The 20,753-nt window shown below is 48.2% G+C and overlaps 1 protein-coding gene across 1 annotated transcript in view; it reads left to right on the forward strand.

Moving 5' to 3' along the window:
- lrp2a (low density lipoprotein receptor-related protein 2a) overlaps positions 1-20,753 on the forward strand; it is a 522,167-nt gene that overhangs the window by 416,280 nt on the left and 85,134 nt on the right. The window contains exon 61 of the mRNA XM_070873618.1: positions 13,446-13,562. Within this exon, the coding sequence (XP_070729719.1) occupies positions 13,446-13,562 (117 nt within the window). The remainder of the gene's footprint in view (positions 1-13,445; positions 13,563-20,753) is intronic.

Consider the following 20,753-nt stretch of genomic DNA (forward strand, 5'->3'; position numbering starts at 1 on the left):
TGGCCAACGAGCTAGATGGGGAAGACAGCGCTGCCAAACAAAGGGCGATCCTCCTCACCATCTGTGGGGCACCAACGTATGGCCTCATGAAGAATCTGCTCTCTCCAATGAAACCCACGGAGAAATCATATGACGTCACTGGTCCGAGAGCATTTGAACCCGAAGGAAAGCGTTCTGATGGCGAGGTACCGGTTCTACACCTACAAAAGGTCTGAAGGCCAGGAAGTGGCGAGTTATGTCGCCGAGCTAAGACACCTTGCAGGACATTGTGAATTTGGAGCACATGCTCAAGAGACTTTTTCGTACTTGGCATTGGCCACGAAACCATACTTTGCAAACTTTTGACTGTAGAGACCCCAACCTTGAGTAAGGCCATAGCGATAGCCCAGGCGATCATTGCCACCAGTGACAATACTAAGCAAATCTCTCAGCGCACAAGTGCTGCTACAAGTACTGTGAACAAAGTGATGTTTTTGAATAGTAACTTACAAGAGAGCAGGTCACACACATCTGCAGCTACACGTCCGCAGAGGTCTCGAAGAGTCCACCATCAAGGGTGATGAATGCAAGGCCATTAACACCTTATTGGCGCTGCAGGGGTGATCATCGTTTCCATTCATGCCGATTCAAAGGATACGTTTGCAAGGGCTGTGGAACAATGGGGCACCTCCAACGAGTGTGCAGGCAAGCTGCTAAGCCTGTTAAACCTGCAAACCACCATGTTGCAGAGGAAGATCACGATGAAACAGAGCCTCAGATAGAGGAGGCAGATGTACATTGGGTACACACATTCACCACGAATTGTCCCCCAATAATGCTGAATGTTGAACTAAATGGACTCCCAGTGTCAATGGAGCTGGACACGGGCGCAAACCAGTCCATCATGTGCAAAAAGACTTTCGAAAGGTTTCGGTGCAACAAGGCCTCAAGGCCAGTCTTAACTCCAATTTGCACGAAACTAAGAACTTACACAAAAGAACTGATTCCTGTAATCGACAGTGCTACCATAAAGGTCTCCTATGATGGAGCGGTGCACAAGCTACCACTCTGGGTGGTATGGGGCGATAGTCCCACGCTGCTCGGCAGGAGCTGGCTGTGAAAGATACGCTGGAACTGGGACGACGTCCGAGCGCTATCGCCCGCTGACGACACTTCGTGTGCCCAGGTCTTAAACAAATTTCCTTCGCTGTTCGAACCAGGCATCGGGAAATTCCAAGGAGCAAAAGTGCAAATCCACCTAATTCCGGGGGCGCGACCCATCCATCACGAGGTGAAAGCAGTACCGTACATGATGAGCGAAAGGGTAGAGATCAAGCTAGACCGGTTGCAACGAGATGGCATCATTTCACCGATTGAGTTCAGCGAGTGGGCCAGACCTGTTGTTCCAGTCCTCAAGGGAGACGGCACCATCAGAATCTGTGGCAATTACAAACTATCAATCGTTTCTCCCTGCAGGAGCAATACCCACTACCAAAAGCCGATGACTTCTTTGCAACACTGGCGGGAGGAAAGACACAAAGCTGGATCTGAATTCAGCCTACATGACGCAGGAACTGGAGGAATAATCGAAGGCCCTCACCTGCATCAGCACGCACAACTCTTTTAAAGTAAACAAAACAAACATTAGATCAAGTGCCCCCCGATCTGGGGGACACTCCAAACATTTCCCAAGGCCCTTTTTTCTTTTTTGTTTTTTTTTGTATTTTTGTATTTTTTTTTGGTGTTTTTTTTGGGGGCTCTAAAACCATAATTTACAAGTGCCCCCCTATAAAAGGGGAGGGGGACACTAAAACCGGCATTTAAAACAAATTAAACTTTAAAACATAAAATCAAATTAAAATTTGGTTGCTGGGGGTGACAATGCACTCCAGTCCCTCCGGTGCCCACCTCTCGCGGAAGGTCGCGAGCGTATCGGTGGACACCGCGTGCTCCATGTCTAGGGACACCATGGCCCGGATGTAGGCGATCAGCACGCACAAAGGTCTTTTTGTTTATAACAGATGCCTGTTTGGAATCCGATCAGCGGCGGCGATATTCCAGAGAAACATGGAAAGTTTACTGAAGTCGGTCCTGCACATCATGGTCTTCCAGGACGACATCTTGGTCACAGGTCGGAAAACAGTCGAGCATCTGCAGAACATGGAGGGGGTTCTTAGTCGACTCAACTGCATGGGGCTCAGGTTAAAATGCTCGAAGTGCATTTTTCTGGTGCCTGAAGTGAAGTTCTTGGGAAGGAGGATTGTGGTGGATGGCCCACCATTGCGAAGATGGAGGCAATTGAGAATGCACTGAGGCCACAGAATGTGACAGAGCTGCGGTCGTTTCTGGGACTCTTGAACTACTTTGGTAACTTCTTACCGGGTCTCAGCACCCTGCTAGAACCACTATATGTCTTACTATGAAAAGGGGGCAAATGGGTTTGGGGCAAAAGCCAAGAAAATGCCTTTGTAAAAGCGAGAAAATCATTATGCTCAAACAAATTGCTTATATGATCCATGTAAGCGTTTGGTACTAGCATGTGATGCGTCGTCATATGGCATCGGGTGTGTATTGCAACAAGCTAATGATTTCGGGAAACTGCAACCAATTGCTTATGCATCAGTCTAAGGCTGAGAGAGCCTGCAGCATGATTGAAAAAGAAGCGTTAGCGTGTGTCTATGGGGTAAAGAAAATGCATCAATACCTGTTTGGGCTAAAATTTGAATTGGAAACTGACCGTAAGACACTTATATCCCTGTTTTCCGAGAGTAAAGGGATAAATACCAACGCATCAGCCCGCATCCAGAAATGGGCACTCACGTTGTCCGTGTACAACTACGCCATCCGCCACAAGCCAGGCACAGAAGACTGCGCCGATGCTCTCAGTAGGCTGCCATTGTCCACCACGGGGGTGGAAATGGTGCAGCCCGCAGATCTAGCCATGGTTATGGGAGCATTTGAGAGTGAGCAATCACCCGTCACTGCCCAGCAGATCAAAACCTGGACAAGCCAGGACCCCTTATTATCTCTAGTCAAAAGCTGTGTGCTTCACGGGAGCTGGTCCAGTGTTCCAGTGGAAATGCAGGAAGAGATAGTCGTTCCAGCGGTGCAAAGATGAAATGTCTATACAGGCAGACTGCCTTCTGTGGGGCAATTGAGTAGTGGTCCCCAAGAAGGGCAGAGACACTTTCATCAATGACCTCCACAGTACTCACCCAGGCATTGTAATGATGAAAGCGATAGCCAGATCCCACGTGTGGTGGCCCATTATCGATGCGGACTTAAAGTCCTGCATTCACAGATGTAATACATGCTCGCAGTTAAGCAATGTACCCAGGGAGGTGCCGCTAAGTTTGTGGTCTTGACCCTCCAAACCGTGGTCTAGGGTACACGTCGACTATGCAGGCCCATTCTTGGGTAAAATGTTACTTGTGGTTGTAGACGCGTACTCCAAGTGGATTGAATGTGAGATCATGTCGGTTAGCATGTGCGCTGCCACTACTGAAAGCCTGCGGGCCATGTTTGCCACATGTGGCTTACCCGATGTCCTGGTGAGCAACAACGGGCCATGTTTTACCAGTGCTGAGTTCAAAGAATTCATGACCCGTAACGGGATCAAACATGTCACATCAGCCCCGTTTAAACCAGCGTCCAATGGTCAGGCAGAGAGAGCAGTGCAAACCATCAAGCAAGGCTTGAAGAGGGTAACTGAAGGCTCACTGCAGACTCGCCTATCCCGAGTCCTGCTTAGCTACCGCACGAGACCCCATTCACTCACTGGGATCCCACCTGTTGAACTGCTCATGAAAAGAGCACTCAAGACAAGGCTCCCGTTAGTTCACCCTGATCTACATGAACAGGTAATGAGCAGGCGGCTTCAACAAAGTGCATACCATGATAGCGCAAATGTGTCATGCGAGATTGAAATCAATGATCCCGTATTTGTTTTAAATTATGGTCAAAGTCCCAAGTGGCTTCCCGGCACTGTCGTGGCCAAAGAAGGTAGCAGGGTGTTTCGGGTCAAACTTTCAAATGGACTCATTCACCGGAAATACTTGGACCAAATCAAACTCAGATTCACGGACTACCCTGAGCAACCCACCTTGGACCCTACCTTTTTTGATCCCCCAAAACACACACCAGTGGCAACCGACACCACGGTTGACCACGAAGCAGAACTCATCATCCACAGCAGCCCTGCAGGGCCCAACACACCAGGCAGCCCAGCAAGGCCAGCTGCACAGCAGCCCAGCAAGGGCCCAACAAATGATTCAATAACACCAGCTTTCACACCGAGACGATCAACCAGGGCAATCAGGGCCCCACCTCGACTCACATTGTAAATAGTTACGCTATTGACTTTGGGGAGAATGATGTTATATTTGTGGACTTGTATTTACTCTGTACAACCACCAGAGGGCTCATTCCCTGGAGTCCCAAGGGATCCCATAATCCCTTGGGCGCACAGGTATTTAAGAAGGCTTCACAGGTTGGAGACACACTCTGGAGATCTGCAATAAAAGACTAAGGTCACACGTTACTTTGAGCTCACAGAATTCAGTCTGACTCTCTCTCCAGACACAACACTTTCGGCGATGAAACTCGAGGTGCTCAGCGCCTTCCCAGATGCACTTCCTCCTCTTAGGGCAATCTTTGGCCAGGGACTCGCAGGTGTTAGTGGGGATGTTGCACTTTATCAGGGAGGCTTTGAGGCTGTCCTTGTAATGTTTCCTCTGCCCACCTTTGGCTCGTTTGCCGTGCAGGGGTTCCAAGTAGAACGCTTATTTTGGGAGTCTCGTGTCAGGCATGTGAACAATATGGCCTGCCCAGCGGAGCTGATCAAGTGTGGTCAGTGCTTCAATGCTGGGAATGTTGGCCTGGTTGAGGATGCTGATGTTGGTGTGTCTGTCTTCCATGGGGATTGGTAGGATCTTGCGGAGTCATCGTTGGTGGTATCTCTCCAGCGACTTGAGGTGTCCAGTGTACATGGTCCATGTCTCTAAACAATACAGGAGGGTGGGTATTACTACAGCCCTGTAGACCATGAGCTTGGTGGCAGTTTTGAGGGCCTGGTCTTCAAACACACTTTTCCTCAGGCGACCGAAGGCTCCACTGGCACACTGGAGGCAGTGTTGAATCTTGTCGTCAATGCTTGGTCTTTTTGATAAGAGGCTCCCGAGGTATGGGAATAGTCCACGTTGTCATGGATCTTGATGACTGGGGGGCAGTGTTGTGCGGCGAGGACAGGCTGGTGGAGGTCCTTTGTCTTACGGATGTTTAGTGTAAGGCCCATGCTTTCGTATGCCTCAGTAAAGACGTCGACTATGTCCTGGAATTCAGCCTCTGTCTGTGCGCAGACGCAGGCATTGTCCGCGTTCTGTACCTCGACGACAGAGGCTGGGGTGGTCTTGGACCTGGCCTGGAGGCAGCGAAGGTTGAACAGGTTCCCACTGGTTCTGTAGTTTAGTTCCACTCCAGCGGGGAGATAGTTGACTGTGAGGGAGAGCATAGCAGCAAGGAAGATTGAGAATAGGTTTGGGGCGATGACGCAGCCCTGTTTGACACCGGTTCGGACATTGGGTCTGTAATGGACCCGTTGGTAAGGATCATGGCCTGCGTGTCGTCGTGGAGAATGGTGACGAACTTTTGTGGGCATCCGAAACGGAGGTGGACGCTCCATAGACCCTCGCGGTTGACAGTGTCGAAGGCCTTTGTAAGGTCGAAGAAGGCCATATATAAGGGCTGGCGCTATTCCCTGCATTTTTCCTGCAGCTGTCGTGCTGTAAAAATCAAGTCCATTGTGCCCCGCAGGGGACAAAATCCGCACTGTGACTCGGGGAGGAACTCCTCGGCCACAGGAAGAAGACGATTGAGGAGGACTCTAGCGATGACTTTCCCAGTGGCTGATAGGGAGATTCCTCTGTAGTTGCTGCAGTCGGACTTCTCCCCTTTTTTAAAGATGGCCATGATCATTGCATCTCTGAGATCTCCAGGCATGCTCTCCTCCCTCCAGATGAGAGAGATGAGGTCATGTATTTGCGCCAACAGTGCCTCTCCGCCATACTTCAGTGCCTCAGCAGGGATTCCATCCGCTCCCTTGTTGTTTTTAAGCTGTCTTATGGCTTTTTCTACCTTGTACATTGTTGGGGTTTTGCTGAGGTGGTGGCAGGCGGCTTGCTGCTGGATGGAGTCTAGAACACTCGGGTCAAAGGCAGAGTCTCGATTAGGAAGATCTTCAAAGTATCCCTTCCAGTGGGCCCTGACTGCCTCGGTGTCCTTGATGAGTGTTTCCCCGTTCTTGGCCAACAGTGGGGCCTTGGGTGTTTGGCCTTGACTGTGATGAAGAATCCTTGCACATCATGGCTGTCGGCTAACTGCTGTATCTCCTGTGCTTTCTCCATCCACCACCTGTTCTTTAGGTATTTTTTGTTGGACCTCAGCATTGAGCCGTCTGTAATGCTGCTTTGTTGCTCCCGAGTTGGGTTGTTGCTTAAGGCTTAGAAATACTCTGCACTTGCGAACTATTAACTCTTGGATCTCCTGATCATTCTCATCAAACCAGTCCTGGTGTTTCCTGGTTGAGTGACTGAGCGTCTCTTCGCAGGCACTGGTTATGGAGGCCTGGAGGGCAGACCAAGCGTTGTGGGCATTCTGCATCTCCGGGTCATCATGGCACGCCAGGTTAGTTGTGAGGCACTGACTGTAAAGGGCTCTCTTAGCTGGGTCCTTAAGTGTCCCGGCATTGACTTTTTTGTGGCACTGCTTCTGCTGTCCCCTCTGCTTTGGGGGCTATATTGATGTCAATGATGGATCGGATTTGGGGGTGGTTTGTCCAGCAGTCGTCCGCTCCTGTCATGGCACAGGTGATGCGCACATCCTTGCGATCCCTGGCTCGGACGATGACATAGTCGAGCAGGTGCCAGTGTTTAGAGCGAGGGTGTTGCCACAATGCCTTATATTTGTCCCTCTGGCAGATCGTGGTGTTGGTGATGAGTTCATGTTCTAGACATTTTGTCAGGAGTAGGGTACCGCTGGAGTTGGCTTTCCCTACCCCCTCTCTGCCGATCACGTCTCTCCAAAGGGCTGTGTCCTTGCCGACCCTGGCGTTGAGGTCATTGAGGAGGATCAGTTTATCGTCCGCAGGGACGCAGGACAGGAATTTTTCGAGGCTGGAGTAAAAACTCTCTTTGGTCTCATCTGTTGCATCGAATGTTGGGGCTTAAGTACTGATGACTGTGGCACATTGATTCCGGGATAGAGTGAGTCAAAGAGTCATGAGGCATTCGTTAACCCCGCAGGGGAGTCTTTGAGACAGTCGACCAACTCGTTTTTGATGGCGAAGCCGACTCCGTGGAGGCGGCGTTCTTGCTTTGGTTTCCCTTTCCAGAAGAAGGTGTAACCTCCACGTTGTTCCTTGAGCTGGCCTTCTCCCTGCCCACTGGGTCTCGCTTGGGGCAGCGATGTCGATATCAAAGCATCTAAGTTCCTGGGCAACTATGACGGTGCGGCGTTCCAGCCTGTCGCTGTTGGAGTTGTCCATGAGGGTCCTGATGTTCCATGTTAGAGGAGTGGAAGATTCCTGTGCGTGAGTTCTTTTAAAGTGGGGTGATCGTTGCACACTGGCTACCACATGGGCTTAGCTGAGCAAGGTCTTGATCCAGTGGCAAGAGGATCCAAGACGACTGGAGACCAGGCACTGTTGTATGGGCCTAGTTGCCTACGGCAAGATGTTGGCCGCAAGCTCGGCGCTGAGTAGTGCTCTTGATGGTAGGTGGTCCGAGGCTTGGTTGGAGGCAGGCATTGGGAGGGAGGGAGGGACAGTGGCCCACTGGGTTCAGAGTGGGCGGTCAGAGGGGTCATAGCCATGATGCTCACCCAGTGTTGGAGGGGGAGAAGAGGCCAGGTCACCAGTGGGGCAGGAGAACCCCAGTCATCGCATCACCGTTGAGGAGGAGCTCGCCTGTCGCCGCAGGAGGTCCAGCCATCGTCGGGGAGGAGATGCTCATCTGCCGCTGCTGGTGGTGTTCCGATTGCTGCTGGCGGGGGGGTGCGATTGCCAGGTCCAGGTCATCGCCGCAGGAGTCTTGGTCTTCGCCGCAGGAGTCACGGTTGCCGACGGGCGAACCAAACTACGAGGCTGGTGATTGGCTGTGTGTGTGCTGTGCACGAAAGCACTTGTGGGATTTCAGTTCAAAGTGAGCTGAAACTGGAGGTGGGGGGAGTGGCAGGGCCTCAATACCTCCATCATGTGTAGAGAGCAAAACTAGAGACATTATTCCAGATGTAGCCAGACCTTGTATAAGATAACTTTTAGTCTTGTATTTAATTGTCCTAGTTATGCATCCAAACAACTGATTTGCTATTGTGAAAGCCTCACAGTCATGGAGCTTCAATGACTCATGAAGTATAACCCCTAGCTCCTATTCCCAACCCATGCCACAAGCATGCAACCATTCAGCGCGACAGCTGCAGGAAAAATGCAGGGAACAGCAGCAGCCCTTATACATGGCCGCCTTCGACCTTACAAAAGCCTTTGACACTGTCAGCAGCAAGGGTCTATGGAATGTCCTCCTCTGTTTCGTCACCATCCTCCGCCTGCTCCACGATGACATGCAGGCCGTGATCCTTACCAACCGATCCATTACAGACCCAATCCTCGTCCGAACTGATGTAAAACAGGGCTGCGTCATCACCCCAACCCTTTTCTCAATCTTCCTTGCTGCCATGCTTTGCCTCACAATCAACAAGCTCCCCGCTGGAGTGGAACTAAACTATAGAACCAGTGGGAATCTGTTCAACCTTCGCGGTCTCCTGGCCAGGTCCAAGACCACCCGAACTGCTGTCGTCGAGCTACAGTACGCATACGACGCTTGCATCTGTTTGTGTATTTACTGATGCGTACGAAAGCATGGGCCTTATGCTAAACATCCGCAAAACAAAGGTCCTCTACCAGCCTGTCCTCGCCACTCGGCACTGTCACCCAGTCATCAAATCCACAGCACGGCCACGGGCAACGTGGACCATTTCCCATACCTCGGGAGCCTCTTATCAACAAGAGCAGACATTGACGATGAGATTCAACACCTCCTCCAGTGCGCCAGTGCAGCCTTCGACCGCCTGAGGAAAATAGTGTTTGAAGACCAGGCCCTCATAGCTGCCACCAAGCTCATGGTCTTACAAGGCTGTAGTAATACCCACCCTCCTGTATGGCTCAGAGACATGGACCATGGACAGTAGACATCTCAAGTCGCTGGAGAAATACCACCAACGATGTCTCCGCAAGATCCTACAAATCCCCTGGGAGGACAGACGCACCATAGAAACATAGAAAATAGGTGCAGGAGTCGGCCATTCGGCCCTTCGAGCCTGCACCGCCATTCAATGAGTTCATGGCTGAACATGCAACTTCAGTACCCCATTCCTGCTTTCTCGCCATACCCCTTGATCCCCCTAGTAGTAAGGACTACATCTAACTCCTTTTTGAATATATTTAGTGAATTGGCCTCAACAACTTTCTGTGGTAGAGAATACCACAGGTTCACCACTCTCTGAGTGAAGAAGTTTCTCCTCATCTCGGTCCTAAATGGCTTACCGCTTATCCTTAGACTGTGACCCCTGGTTCTGGACTTCCCCAACATTGGGAACATTCTTCCTGCATCTAACCTGTCTAAACCCGTCAGAATTTTAAACGTTTCTATGAGATCCCCTCTCATTCTTCTGAACTCCAGTGAATACAAGCCCAGTTGATCCAGTCTTTCTTGATATGTCAGTCCCGCAATCCCGGGAATCAGTCTGGTGAACCTTCGCTGCAATCCCTCAATAGCAAGAATGTCCTTCCTCAAGTTAGGAGACCAAAACTATGCACAATACTCCAGGTGCGGCCTCACCAAGGCCCTGTACAACTGTAGCAACACCTCCCTGCCCCTGTACTCAAATCCCCTCGCTATGAAGGCCAACATGCCATTTGCTTTCTTAACCGCCTGCTGTACCTGCATGCCAACCTTCAATGACTGATGTACCATGACACCCAGGTCTCGTTGCACCTCCCCTTTTCCTAATCTGTCACCATTCAGATAATAGTCTGTCTCTCTGTTTTTACCACCAAAGTGGATAACCTCACATTTATCCACATTATACTTCATCTGCCATGCATTTTCCCACTCACCTAACCTATCCAAGTCACTCTGCCTCATAGCATCCTCCTCGCAGCTCACAAATCATGAATGTACAATGTAAACAGCTGGGGCCCCAGCACAGAACCTTGCGGTACCCCACGAGTCACTGCCTGCCATTCTGAAAAGTACCCATTTACTCCTACTCTTTGCTTCCTGTCTGCCAACCAGTTCTCAATCCACGTCAGCACACTACCCCCAATCCCATGTGCTTTAACTTTGCACATTAATCTCTTGTGTGGGACCTTGTCGAAAGCCTTCTGAAAGTCCAAATACACCACATCAACTGGTTCTCCCTTGTCCACTCTACTGGAAACATCCTCAAAAAATTCCAGAAGATTTGTCAAGCATGATTTCCCTTTCACAAATCCATGCTGACTTGGACCTATCATGTCACCTCTTTCCAAATGCGCTGCTATGACATCCTTAATCATTGATTCCATAATTTTACCCACTACCGATGTCAGGCTGACCGGTCTATAATTCCCTGTTTTCTCTCTCCCTCCTTTTTTAAAAAGTGGGGTTACATTGGCTACCTGCCACTCCATAGGAACTGATCCAGAGTCTATGTAATGTTGGAAAATGACTGTCAATGCATCCGCTATTTCCAAGACCACCTCCTTAAGTACTCTGGGATGCAGTCCATCAGGCCCTGGGGATTTATCGGCCTTCAATCCCATCAATTTCCCCAACACAATTTCCCGACTAATAAGGATTTCCCTCAGTTCCTCCTCCTTACCAGACCCTCTGACCCCTTTTATATCCTCCTTGTGTCCTCCTTAGTGAATACCGAATCAAAGTACTTGTTCAATTGATCTGCCATTTCTTTGTTCCCCGTTATGACTTCCCCTGATTCTGACTGTAGGGGACCTACGTTTGTCTTTACTAACCTTTTTCTCTTTACATATCTATAGAAACTTTTGCAGTCCGTCTTAATGTTCCCTGCAAGCTTCCTGTCGTACTCTATTTTCCCTGCCCTAATCAAACCCTTTGTGCTCCTCTGCTGAGTTCTAAATTTCTCCCAGTCCATGGGTTCGCTGCTATTTCTGGCCAATTTGTATGCCACTTCCTTGGCTTTAATACTATCCCTGATTTCCCTTGATAGCCATGGTTGAGCCATCTTCCCTTTTTTATTTTTACGCCAGACAGGAATGTACAATTGTTGTAATTCATCCATGCGGTCTCTAAATGTCTGCCATTGCCCACCCACAGTCAACCCCTTAAGTATCATTCGCCAATCTATCCTAGCCAATTCACGCCTCATACCTTCAAAGTTACCCTTCTTTAAGTTCTGGACCATGGTCTCTGAATTAACTGTTTCATTCTCCATCCTAATGTAGAATTCCACCATATTATGGTCACTCTTCCCCAAGGGGCCTCGCACAACGAGATTGCTAATTAATTCTCTCTCATTACACAACACCCAGTCTAAGATGGCCTCCCCCCTCGTTGGTTCCTCGATATATTGGTCTAGAAAACCATCCCTTATGCACTCCAGGAAATCCTCCTCCACCGTATTGCTTCCAGTTTGGTTAGCCCAATCTATATGCATATTAAAGTCACCCAACATTAGCGTCCTCAACCAGGCCAACATCCCCAGCATTGAAGTACTGACCACACTTGATCAGCTCCGCTGGGCAGGCCACATCGTTCACATGAAAGACACGAGACTCCCAAAGCAAGCGCTCTACTCGGAAGGCCTTCACGGCAAATGAGCCAAAGGTGGGCAGAGGAAACATTACAGGGGCACCCTCAAAGCCTCCCTGAAAAAGTGCAACATCCCCATTGACACCTGGGAGTCTCTGGCCAAAGACCACTCTAAGTGGAGGAAGTGCATCCGGGAGGGCGCTGAGCACCTTGAGTCTCATCGCTGAAAGCATGCAGAAATCAAGCACAGGCAGCGGAAAGAGCATGCGGCAAACCTGTCCCACCCACCTGTTCGCTCAACGACTATCTGTCCCACCTGTGACAGGGACTGTGGTTCTTGTATTGGACTGTTCAGCCACCTAAGGACTCATTTTAAGAGTGGAAGCAAGTCTTCCTCGATTTCAAGGGACTGCCTATGATTAATGGTGTATAAATGGTTGGGGCTGCTCCTACCCAAATACAGCACACTGTATTTCTCTACTTCAAAAAACATCTGTTAATCATAGTCCCATTCCCACATTACATCCACATCTGTCTTCATGTCATCTCTCTCATCAAACTCTCTCATCCCCTCAGTGCCCTCCCCCAGACCATTCTTAAAGATAGTGAAGAGCAAAGGCCCTAACATTGATCCCTGCAGGCCTCCACTAGTGACCAGCCTCAGGCAGAGCCACTACCATTAATAATTACTCGAAAATGCAAACAGTTCTTTTATGTATTTAATAACTGCCGACCAATTTCACAAGACACATGGTTAAGCAGCCTTTGATGTGAAACCTTATCAACAGCTTTCTGAAAATCCAGACACACTGACCCTACCTAACCTTCTAATGCCTGGTGACGGTGCCGGCTGTATTTACAGGATTCCACCTCATTTGGACCAAACTTTTAAATCCTGGTTGGGGAAAGTTCTTCTGCCTACCAACCCCCCTCCCTCCTCCTCCCCACTCACCAAGGTCAACTAAATGGTTTAAAAAAAATCTTTTTGGCCTTTATGGGCCTCCAGAAGCCTCTGGGCCTGTTTTACAAAGACAGATCATAGAAATACATAGAAGCTACAACATGGAAACAGCTCAACTGCCCCAACCAATCACTATTAGTGTTTATTTTTCACGTGAACAAATAGTACACAATTTGCACAGCCTGTTCCCATATCCTTACAACCCTTTTTCCTTCATCCACCTATGCAATCTAATCTTCAATGGTGACAGGGGAATTTGAACTCTTTCTGCATTGAAGCATCAGCAGGAAAAGAGCGGGAGAGCAGTTATAATAGAGCTCCACTTCCTGCTCTGTTCATGCCAATGCCATATTTTAACCCCGTTGATTTTGGCAGTAGATGAAGCTCCCACCTGACTCTGGTGGGAGCCTTGTTCATTAATTCAAATCAGGGTACCATGATGTACATAGGGCCCTAATTGCATTGGGGCGTTGTCACAGGAAGCTATCAAGACCCACTAAGAGAGGTTTTTTACAAACACTCTGAACAGGCCAGGAAGAGCATGGTGCTCCTCTGGGCCCCACAAGGAAAGTGTGGGCCTCTGCTGCCTTGATGACCTTGGGACGTCCAATGGCACTTTACATCCAATGAGGTACTTTTGAAGTGTAGTGACTGTTGTAAAGTACTCGTATGTTTTTTTTTAACAGAGCTGCTAACTTGCCTGCCTGGTTACTTCGAGTGTTCGAGTGGTCACTGCATCCCCGAACGCTTCCGTTGTGATGGAAATGCTGACTGTGCCGATTACTCAGATGAAAGCACCTGCCGTAAGTCTTTCCAAAACACATGCTTATGTAAAATGTAGATATAAAAAGAAAGCTACTGAACAATGAAGCAAAAGCAGAAATAGCTGGAAATACACAATAGGTAAATTAACAAAGAGAAGTTAACACATCAGTCAAGACTCTCCATCAGAATTTGTATAGACATATCCTTTATATAGAGCTATCAAAAATGAAGGGTTGGGGAGAGCTGATGGAGATCTGGAATATTGATATGGTTTCAGAAAAGGCAATAAATGGGTATAATAACTTATACATTTTTAAATGAAGGAAAGAAGTGTTAATGGTTATATATTGTACAAAGATCAATGTCAGATATGTAAAAAGGCATTAGAAAGACAGAGGGGGTTAAACTGTCTCTGGTTGTGCATTCAAGTAAAATTCAGTTGTTTACTATATTAATGCAGGTGTTAGCCTATTTAATCAGTTTTGATGACTGTTAAATAAAGCTGAAGAAGTAACCCAAAGGTTAATTAAATGTTATTCCAAAATGGAAAGGCAAGGTGTGCAATGAGAGTCCAGAAGGAGAGCTGGGGATACAGTGAAGGTCAGTGTTTAGACCAGCGGGCTGAAGAAAATCCAGCAAGATGAGTTATTGTTATTGAAGTTTGCTTTGAGCTTCTTTGGAGCAGTGCAGGAGATAGTAAGGTCGTCGTGAGTTATAGACCATGTGGGTAAAATGGAGTTTTTTTTCCCAACTCCAGCTGTTTGCCTGTAAAACTATATCTTAACATATATAGAAATATATATATATATATATAAATATATAAACTGTACTTTAATATGTAAGTATACAAAATATACTTTTAAACCAGTGATTCAAAAGATGCAAAAGTAAAACATATGGGAGTGGAAATTTGTTTTGGGCATTTTCAGGCTTGAAATAGACGGCGCACTGGGAGCTTGCATTAGAAGCCAGAGGCCCGAGGCTCACCCAAAATTAGGCCTCATCTTGCACATTACCGGCGAGCTGAGAATAACAAACCATTACCTTTCATGCACTGGATGAGTCTATGCGGTCCAGAGCTGTGTTTTAATTTCAATGCTAATGCAAGATATTACAGCACTTACATAGAATTACATAGTATTTATAGCATAGAAACAGGCCATTCGGCCCTCCAGGTCCATGTCGGTGTTTATGCTCCACACGATCCTTGTCTCACAATTCTTCATCTAACCCCATCAACATATCCTTCTATTCCTTTCTCCTTCGTGTTTATTTAGCTTCCCCATAAATGCATCTATGCAAACCACCTCAAATATTCCTTATGGTAGCGAGTTTCACTTTCTAACCACTCTTTGGGTAAATAACTTACTCCTGAATTCCCTATTGGATTTATTAGTGACGATCTTATATTTATCGCCCCTAGTTCTCATCTACTGCACAAGTGGAAACATCTTCTCTACATCTACCCTATCAAACCCTTTCATAATCTTAAAGATTTCTATCAGATCATCCCTCACTCTGCTCTTTTCGAGAGAAAAGAACCCCAGCCTGTTAAATCTTTCTTAATAGGTATAACACCTCAGTTCTGGTATCATCCGAGTAAATCCTTTTTGCAGCTTCTCCAGTGCATATATATCTTTTTTTCTAAAATGGAGACCAGATCTGTTCACATTACTCCAAGTATAGTCTAACCAAGGGTGCTATACAAGTTTAACATAACATAGAAACATAGAAAATAGGTGCAGGAGTAGGCCATTCGGCCCTTCGAGCCTGCACCACCATTCAAAAAGATCATGGCTGATCATTCCCTCAGTACTCCTTTCCTGCTTTCTCTCCATACCCCTTGATCCCTTTAGCCGTAAGGGCAATATCTAACTCCCTTTGGAATATATCTAATGAACTGGCATCAACAACTCTCTGCGGTAGGGAATGCCACAGGGTAACAACTCTCTGAGTGAAGAAGTTTCTCCTCATCTCAGTCCTAAATGGCATACCCCTTATCCTAAGACTGTGTCCGCTGGCTCTGGACTTCCCCATTATCGGGAACATTCTTCCCGCATCTAACCTGTCCAGTCCTGTCAGAATCTTTTAAGTCTCTATGAGATCCCCTCTCATCCTTCTAAACTCCAGTGAATAAAGACCCAGTTGATCCAGTCTCTCCTCATATGACAGTCCAGCCATTCCTGGAATCAGTTTGGTGAACTTTCGCTGCACTCCCTCAGTAGCAAGAACGTCCTTCCTCAGATTAGGAGACCAAAACTGAATACAATATTCCAGGTGAGGCCTCACCAAGGGCCCTGTACAACTGCAGTAAGATCTCCCTGCTCCTGTACTCAAACCCCCTAGCTATGAAGGCCAACATACCATTTGCCTTCTTCACCACCTGCTGTACCTGCATGCCAACTTTCAATGACTGCTGAACCATGACCACCAGGTCTCATTGCACCTCTCCCTTTCCTAATCTGCCACATTCAGATAATATTCTGCCTTCGTGTTTTTGCCCCCAAAGTGGATAACCTCACATTTATCCACATTATACTGCATCTGCCATGCATTTGCCCACTCCCCTAACCTGTCCAAGTCACCCTGCAGCCTTTTAACGTCCTCCTCACAGCTCTCACTGCCATCCAATTTAGTGTCATCTGCAAACTTGGAGGTATTACACTCAATTCCTTCATCTAAATCATTAATGTATATTGTAAAGAGCTGGGGTCCCAGTACTGAGCCCGATGGTACTCCACTAGTCACTGCCTGCCATTCTGAAAAGGACCAGTTTATCCCGACTCTCTGCTTCCTGTCTACCAACCAGTTTTCGATCCACGTCAGTACATTATCCCCAATACCATGTGCTTTGATTTTGCACACCAATCTCTTGTGTGGGACCTTGTCAAAAGCGTTTTGAAAGTCCAAATACACCACATCCACTGGTTCTCGCTTGTCCACTTTACTAGTTACTGTTGTGTATCTGTAAAGCATGCACTTCCAGGTTCCGGCACCAGGGAGCGCATCCCCTGAAGTCCCAAGGGGTCCCAGTAGCCCTTGGGAGCACTGTCTCTAAGCTGGCCCCTAAAGCCTGTTCCTCACTCTGGATTGTCTTAATAAAGACTGAGGTCACTGTTACTTTAACCTCCCTGTGTGCAGTCTCATCTGTGTTAGGAACACAACAACTGGCGACGAGTGTACGAATCCAACACAAAGATGCAGCAAACTGTGGGCATCCTGGAGAAGTTCTCAGACAGTGAGGACTGGGAAGCCTAGGTCGAATGGCTACACCAGTACTTTGTAGCCAATGAGCTGGACGGAGAAGGAAGCGCTGCAAAAAGGAGAGCGGCCCTCCTCACGGTCTGCGGGGCACCGACCTACAGCCTCATGAAGAGTCTTCTGGCTCCAGTGAAACCCACAGATAAGTCATATGAGGAGCTGTGTACACTGGTTCGGGAGCATCTTAACCTGAGGGAGAGCGTGCTGATGGTGAGGTATCGGTTTTACACGTGCCAGCGATCTGAAGGTCAGGAAGTGGCGAGCTACGTTGCCGAGCTAAGGCGACTTGCAGGACAATGTGAGTTTGATGGCTACCTGGAGCAGATGCTCAGAGACTCTTTTGTATTGGGCATTGGCCACGAGACCATCCAACGAAAACTTTTGACTGTAGAGACACCGACCCTCAGTAAGGCCATTGCGATAGTACAGGCGTTTATGTCCACCAGTGATAACACCAAACAAATCTCTCAGCACACAAGTACTAGCAATGTTCATAAATTAACTGGAACTGTGTTTGCGAGCAGAAATGTACAGGGCAGAACCCACGAGTCTGCAACTGCCAGCAGGCCTCAGGTGACTCAGAGTCCGCAACAAAGGACGAGTGCAAGGCAATTCACACCTTGTTGGTGTTGTGGAGGTTCCCATTCAGCCTATTCATGCTGCTTCAAAGGGCATGTTTGCAAGAGCTGTGGAACAATGGGGCACCTCCAATGAGCTTGCAGACGAGCTGCAAGCTCTGCAAAACCTGCTAACCACCACGTGGCAGAGGAAGATCGGTCCATGGTGGATCAAAGCAATTTCGAGCCTCAAAGAGAGGAGACAGATGCTGAAGTATATGGAGTGCACACATTTTCGACAAAATGTCCACCTATAATGCTAAATGTAAAATTGAATGGCTTACTCGTAGCCATGGAACTGGACACTGGCGCCAGCCAATCCATCATGAGTAAAAAGATATTTGAGAGACTGTGGTGCAACAAGGCACTCAGACCAGTCCTGCGCCCCATCCACACGAAACTGAGAACGTACACCAAAGAGCTCATAACTGTCCTGGGCAACACCATGGTCAAGGTCACCTACGAGGGCACGGTGCACGAACTGCCACTCTGGATTGTCCCGGGTGAAGGCCCCACACTGCTTGGAAGGAGCTGGCTGGGCAAAATCCACTGGAACTGGGATGACATCCGAGCATTGTCACATGTCGATGAGGCCTCATGTACCCACGCTCTTAACAAATTTCCTTCCCTTTTTGAGCCAGGCATTGGAAACTTTTCCGGGGCGAAGGTGCAGATCCACTTGGTCCCAGAGGCACGACCCATTCACCACAAGGCGCGAGCGGTACCTCACATGATGGGGGAGAGAGTGGAAATCGAGCTGGACAGGCTGCAACGCGAGGGCATCATCTCCCCAATGGAATTCAGTGAGTGGGCCAGTCTGATTGTTCCAGGACTCAAAAGTGATGGCACGGTCAGGATTTGCGGCGATTATAAAGTAACTATTAATCGTTTCTCGCTACTGGACCAATACCCGCTATCTAGGGCAGACGACCTATTTGCAATGCTGGCAGGAGGCAAGACGTTCACCAAGCTCAACTTGACTTCGGCCTACATGATGCAGGAGCTGGAGGAGTCTTCGAAGGGCCTCACCTGCATCAACACTCACAAGGGACTGTTTATCTACAACAGATGCCCGTTTGGAATTCGGTCGGCTGCAGCGATCTTCCAGAGAAACATGGAGAGTCTACTCAAGTCGGTACCACACACGGTGGTCTTCCAGGACGACATATTGGTCACGGGTTGGGACACCGTCGAGCACCTACAAAACCTGGAGGAGGTCCTCCAGCAACTGGATCGCGTAGGGCTGCGGCTGAAGAGGTCAAAATGCGTCTTCATGGCAACAGAAGTGGAGTTTTTGGGGAGAAAGATCGCGACGGACGGCATTCAGCCCACAGACGCCAAGACAGAGGCTATCAGGAACATACCCAGGCGACAGAACGTCACGGACCTGCGGTCGTTCCTGGGACTCCAACTATTTTGGTAACTTCCTACTGGGGTTAAGCACCCTCTTAGAGCCCCTACATGTGTTGCTGCGTAAAGGTGAGAACTGGGTATGGGGGAAAAAAATCAAGTAATTGCTTTTGAGAAAGCCAGAAACATTTTATGCTCCAACAAGCTGCTTGTATTGTATAACCCGTGTAAAAGACTTCTACTAGCATGTGATGGTTCGTCGTATGGAGTCGGGTGTGTATTACAACAAGCTAATGTTGCGGGGAAGTTGCAACCTGTCGCCTATGCCTCCAGGAACTTGTCCAAGGCCGAGAGGGCCTACAGCATGATTGGGAAAGAGGCATTAGCGTGTGTGTTCGGGGTAAAAAAATGCATCAGTACCTGTTTGGCCTCAAATTTGTGCTGGAAACCGATCACAAGCCTCTCATGTATCCCTATTAACTGAAAACAAGGGGATAAATACTAATGCCTCAGCCCGCATACAAAGGTGGGCACTCACGCTATCAGCGTATAACTTTGGTTCGGTATTCACTGAGGAGGACACAAACAACCTTCCGGATATAAAAGGGGTCGGAGGGTCTAGTAAGGAGGAGGAACTGAGGGAAATCCTTATTAGTCGGGAAATTGTGTTGGGGAAATTGATGGGATTGAAGGCCGATAAATCCCCAGGGCCTGATGGACTGCATCCCAGAGTACTTAAGGAGGTGGCCTTGGAAATAGTGGATGCATTGACAGTCATTTTCCAACATTCCATTGACTCTGGATCAGTTCCTATGGAGTGGAGGGTAGCCAATGTAACCCCACTTTTTAAAAAAGGAGGGAGAGAGAAAACAGGGAATTACAGACCGGTCAGCCTGACATCGGTAGTGGGTAAAATGATGGAATCAATTATTAAGGATGTCATCGCAGTGCATTTGGAAAGAGGTAATATGATAGGTCCAAGTCAGCATGGATTTGTGAAAGGGAAATCATGCTTGACAAATCTTCTGGAATTTTTTGAGGATGTTTCCAGTAGAGTGGACAAGGGAGAACCAGTCGATGTGGTATATTTGGACTTTCAGAAGGCTTTCGACAAGGTCCCACACAAGAGATTAATGTGCAAAGTTAAAGCACATGGGATTGGGGGTAGTGTGCTGACATGGATTGAGAACTGGTTGTCAGACAGGAAGCAAAGAGTAGGAGTAAATGGGGACTTTTCAGAATGGCAGGCAGTGACTAGTGGGGTACCGCAAGGTTCTGTGCTGGGGCCCCAGCTGTTTACACTGTACATTAATGATTTAGACGAGGGGATTAAATGTAGTATCTCCAAATTTGCGGATGACACTAAGTTGGGTGGCAGTGTGAGCTGCAAGGAGGATTCTATGAGGCTGCAGAGCGACTTGGATAGGTTAGGTGAGTGGGCAAATGCATGGCAGATGAAGTATAATGTGGATAAATGTGAGGTTATCCACTTTGGTGGTAAAAACAGAGAGACAGACTATTATCTGAATGGTGACAGATTAGGAAAAGGAGAGGTGCAACGAGACCTGGGTGTCATGGTACATCAGTCATTGAAGGTTGGCATGCAGGTACAGCAGGCGGTTAAGAAAGCAAATGGCATGTTGGCCTTCATAGCGAGGGGATTTGAGTACAAGGGCAGGGAGGTGTTGCTACAATTGTACAGGGCCTTGGTGAGGCCACACCTGGAGTATTGTGTACAGTTTTGGTCTCCTAACCTGAGGAAGGACATTCTTGCTATTGAGGGAGTGCAGCGAAGGTTCACCAGACTGATTCCCGGGATGGCGGGACTGACCTATCAAGAAAGACTGGATCAACTGGGCTTGTATTCACTGGAGTTCAGAAGAATGAGAGGGGACCTCATAGAAACGTTTAAAATTCTGACGGGGTTAGACAGGTTAGATGCAGGAAGAATGTTCCCAATGTTGGGGAAGTCCAGAACCAGGGAACACAGTCTAAGGATAA

This window comes from Pristiophorus japonicus, chromosome 3 (assembly GCF_044704955.1).
Source record: "Pristiophorus japonicus isolate sPriJap1 chromosome 3, sPriJap1.hap1, whole genome shotgun sequence".
NCBI classification, from domain to species: Eukaryota; Metazoa; Chordata; class Chondrichthyes; family Pristiophoridae; genus Pristiophorus; species Pristiophorus japonicus.